Source organism: Amblyomma americanum, chromosome 1 (genome assembly GCF_052857255.1).
Source record: "Amblyomma americanum isolate KBUSLIRL-KWMA chromosome 1, ASM5285725v1, whole genome shotgun sequence".
NCBI classification, from domain to species: Eukaryota; Metazoa; Arthropoda; class Arachnida; order Ixodida; family Ixodidae; genus Amblyomma; species Amblyomma americanum.
In genome coordinates this window covers 57,720,124-57,724,523 of record NC_135497.1, presented here as the reverse complement: position 1 = coordinate 57,724,523, position 4,400 = coordinate 57,720,124, and the positions used below count along the sequence as shown (strand labels likewise).

The 4,400-nt window shown below is 46.4% G+C and overlaps 1 protein-coding gene across 1 annotated transcript; it reads right to left on the bottom strand.

The window, feature by feature from the left end:
- Window positions 1-599: 599 nt before the first annotated feature.
- Window positions 600-1,776, bottom strand: LOC144132983 (uncharacterized). Its single transcript, XM_077665758.1, has one exon. It carries the CDS (start codon window positions 1,773-1,775, stop codon window positions 600-602), a length of 1,176 nt encoding a protein of 391 aa, XP_077521884.1. The 5' UTR covers window position 1,776.
- Window positions 1,777-4,400: the final 2,624 nt, after the last annotated feature.

The following is a 4,400-nucleotide window of genomic DNA, read 5'->3' as shown; positions in this document are numbered from 1 at the left end:
AATTTAAACAGACATCGATGAAGTTCTTCGCCTCTGCATGACACGTTATTGTGGAACTAGCTATGTTCTGCCAATCAATATCGGGGTAGTTAAAATCACCAAAAAGAAGAATACGGGCATTTGGATATGTGAAAACAAGTTTATGAAGGATGTTGTTCAGATGACGTGGGAAGTCTGGACTAGTCTGGGGGGGGGGGGGGGGGGGGGGGGGGCCTGTAGCAAACGCCAAGCAGAACTGTTACGAGGGGAGCGCGACAGATGAGCCATATGGCTTCAATGTCGGATGCGACGTCAACAACAGAGCATGATATGCCTCGATGAATGACAACGAGAACACCGCCCCCCCGTTTGCCTTTCCGATCGTTTCGATACACTTCGAAGTTGGGTAAATCGGCCAAAATTTCCGCATCCGTTACGTCACTATTTAGCCAAGTTTCTGTTAGTATTAGTATGTTGCTTCCGTATGACGACATGATGTTTGATATGAGTTCGCGCTTTGGAAGAAGACTACGGATGTTAGTGAATATTATCGAAAACGAGAGAACATTGTGCGGTGGAGCGGGTCGACGATATGTTAAAGTTTTGTGACGGGGCAATTGCTATGCTATTTCCTTAACGGTTTGGGATGATGCGTCAAATACATAGCGTTTTGAGCCGATGTGCAGGGTTTTGAAGCGCAAGGAGTACTTGTTAGAATTGGCTTTGGCAAACACTAGTAACTGTTTACGCGCGTGTCGAACGGTGCGGGAAAAGTCCTCTCCAATACTGTAGTTTGTGTCTTTTAATTTACGGCCATTTGATAACAGTGCGTCTTTGGTTTTATGAGATAGGAATTTTACGATTACGGGACGAGTTCGGTCGGCTGAATGATTTCCGAGGCGATGCGCTCTTTCAATGTCGTTAGGTTCCAAGGTTATATCAAGATTATTGCGGCAAACATCAATGACTAGTTTTTCTGACTCAGCCCACGTTTCAGCGCTAGCAGGGTCAGGGATGCCATAGAAAATGATGTTATTCCGACGTGATTGGTTTTCCGCGTCATCCAGGCGTGTTTCTAGTTCTTCAATCTTTTTAGCTTGGTTGATTGTGGTTGACTGCATTATTTCAATATCGTTTCTGAGGTGAAGAAGTGTTTGGTAATGCGCTTCGAGATCGGCCATTCGTTTGTCTAGGCTTGCTATGGTTTGATCTGTTGTGTTCAGCTGTGTTTTGAGGCCCTGTATTTCCGTAATCAACAGGGTCTGTCCCGCGTTTAGCTTCTGTAGTTCAGCGAGTACAGCAGCGTTTCCCTCAGGACCAGGGCTAGTCTCAACGTCACCTGATAGCATGAGCAAGGAATGAATTACGTGAGCACACTCAACGGCAATGGCGACACAGCAGTGCGGGCTCGGAAACTGCACCAAAATATAATTACTGGATTTTTTAGCGAAGAGGGCATACGATGTACTGACCTGCATCGCAAAGGTAAGCGGATTAGGTGGCTGCGCTGTGGTGCAGTCACCGAGCCCACGAAGCGGTGTCAGCGGATGAAGCTCTTTTATACATGTTGGCATTGTTGCTGATGTCGATGTGGCCACCCATGGTACTGTGATTTCCGGTGTGTGCAGCTCCTCTGGCGGCACATCCAGTAGGGACGAGCACTCGTTGGGCGGTAGATGGCAGGAGCCCGGGTCATCCCCAGTGTACGGCAGTGCGCACACCGATGACGCCCCCGTAGACAGGCCTGCCAGGGACGGCAGCAGCAGGCTGGCAAATGCGAGGACGGTCGTCTGCATCGCAAAGGTAAGCGGATTAGGTGGCTGCGCTGTGGTGCAGTCACCGTGTTTTAAACGTCGTAGACACTTCTCGCCTCCAGTGCGCCAGTTCATGCTTCCTTTGCAACTTCTTTTAACTGCCGCCGCCTTGCATCGGCAACTTTTTCCATCCATTTCGGGACGCATGGGTGTCTACCTCTTATGCTGAAGAGTTCACTGTCATACAGATATCTTTTAAAATACAAGGCAAAACCATTACGAAGATTCTTTGTTTTCTATTAGATAGCACTGGCTAGAGCTCGCACCAACAGACTTTGACATTGGGATATTTTTCTGTATTTTCAATATGCAGTGTACAATCTTCGAAATTTTTCAAACTTTCAAGATGACTTCTTCAAGGATGCATCACAGTAAACTACGTAGGACTGTGACGGTATGTACGCGGTACAAGTTAAGCACATGAAAGAAGTTGCTGTTCTTCCCTGGAGAGCAGATTTTACCGAAAGGCGTAATTATACGAGTGATCGGTTGGCTTTCACTTGCAATATTTTATAACAGCGTTTCCTACTGAAAGGCTAGTCTCAATTCAGGCAGGCATGAAATCTTGTGATGTAGATGTTCTAGCTGAGCAATTTCGGCAGTGAGTGGGCTGCAATCCGAGGGAATGAGAAAGCGATATTTCCAAGTACACTTCAATATGAGAGCTGAGGCTGTGCGTGCGTGTGTGCGTGTACGTGTGCGTGCGCGAGGACCATACGAAATGAAAAGCGTCAGACGTACGCCAACATAAATACAGTGTCCTTAGGTGTCTGCTACAGCAAGAAGACTCTCCTCAAGATTTATCGTTAAGGAAAATCACAAGACACTCTGAAGCGCCGTTCCAAAGCGGCACGTGTTTTTTTTTTTTCAAATGAACTCTTCAACAAGTCTTCTAGCTGCCTGACGACGAGCGGCCCTTCCTTTCACAACGCTCTATTCAAAATATTTTGTTCCGCGGTGCGATAGACAGTGAAGCGTCTCTCTTTAGGGAGTTTCAATATTCGGTGCGCTGGAGTAATTTTTTCCCCGGTGTAGCTGACGTAAGTGACACGATGTTTTTTTTTCTGCTTGTCGCTAATATGTGACGTTGAAGCGCCGCAAATTTCAAGCGAACTTCTTCTCGCGCCTCTGCAGAAGGGACGACTGCAGCGGCAGCGAAGCAGGGCGGGAGCGTCATGCAGAAGCAGCATCCTCCGAAGCGGCGGCTCTAATTAAATACTCTCTGACGCCTGCAACGTGTAGAACAGCACGGGACATGGCGTACGCGTGGTCTTTCGAGCTTAACTGCGGTAACGCAGCAGCAGTTACGGCGCCGGAGTACGCCATCCATCGATTTCATCGGTGGTGCGGCTGCTAGAGGGGACGCTCTGTTACGTCACCTTGTTACGGAAGGCGGAGGATGAAGGGGGCGAGATGCCCCCCTTACAAAAACTTCTTTAGAGAGTCCATTGACTGTCTATAGACTTCTGTCTATAATGTCTATACACTCTCTAAACACAAACCTTAGAAAACAGTCTATAGGCAACACAAATCCTATACAGTCTATATAGATTTATGAACATAAACTTTTAGTCGACTTTTAGCTATAGACTACGAATAGACAAAAATAAATACCTATAAGAAGGCAATATAGCCTATAAGAAGTCTATAGACTGTCTATAGACCGTTTTTATAAGGGCCTGTAGGGCGCAGGACGGTTAACTCCATTCCTTGGTCACATTTTTGCATGGTTTGAATTTTTATGCAGATTTCGGGTGAGCCCAGGCGCATCCGCACTACCCGAGAAAATTAGCCAGAATATTTTAGGCTGTATTCTCGACCAAGGCAACTAACCGGCTTCGTGTTAAAATGTCAGAGGTGCGCGACCACATAGGAAAAAAATTAGCCCGAATAATTAGCGAATAATTAAGGTTCTGCCTCTTCGAAAGCCGGTAATTCAAGCATTCTATTCAAACTACAATAAATTTAGCCTTGTAGGCTGCCACTCAAATATTGTCACGCCTACATTGTATTTAGAATACGTCACTCATGGGGGCACTTTGTTGACCTAAAATTCTGTGAGGCGAAAGCCTTTAGCACGATGTTGCTGCTTGTATCACTGCAGAAGAACCGACAACTGAGCTAGTTGGTGCATCTTTAAGCCGTGGTAAAAACAGCGCAGCGACGACAGACACAGAGAAGATAGAAGAAGATGGACAAGCGCTGACTAACAACTAAAGTCTATTGGAAAAAACACAGGTATTAATACACTCCTAAAACAACCAGGGAACACGCCCCTCTTAACATCCTTCTAATCGTGCGAATCTAGATACTTAATCTCACATTCGTGAAGAAGTACTGACGGTGTGCTGACGCATGCATCACCATTCGCGTGGATGCGATACGCCTCACACAGTTCCCTTGTCAATTTATCCCTGTGCCTGCAAACAACTTTTGTCTCATGGAAAAGAGGGTTGCACATTTTTTTGTCGGGGGAACCTGGGATATTATTCAGGGGGCAATCTCTAAAATGTAATGGAAGGTTGGACGATGGGGGGCCATTTAACGAGGTATGATGCTGACGAAGACGGGTGTTCACACATTTTCCCGTTTGGCCAATGTATTTCT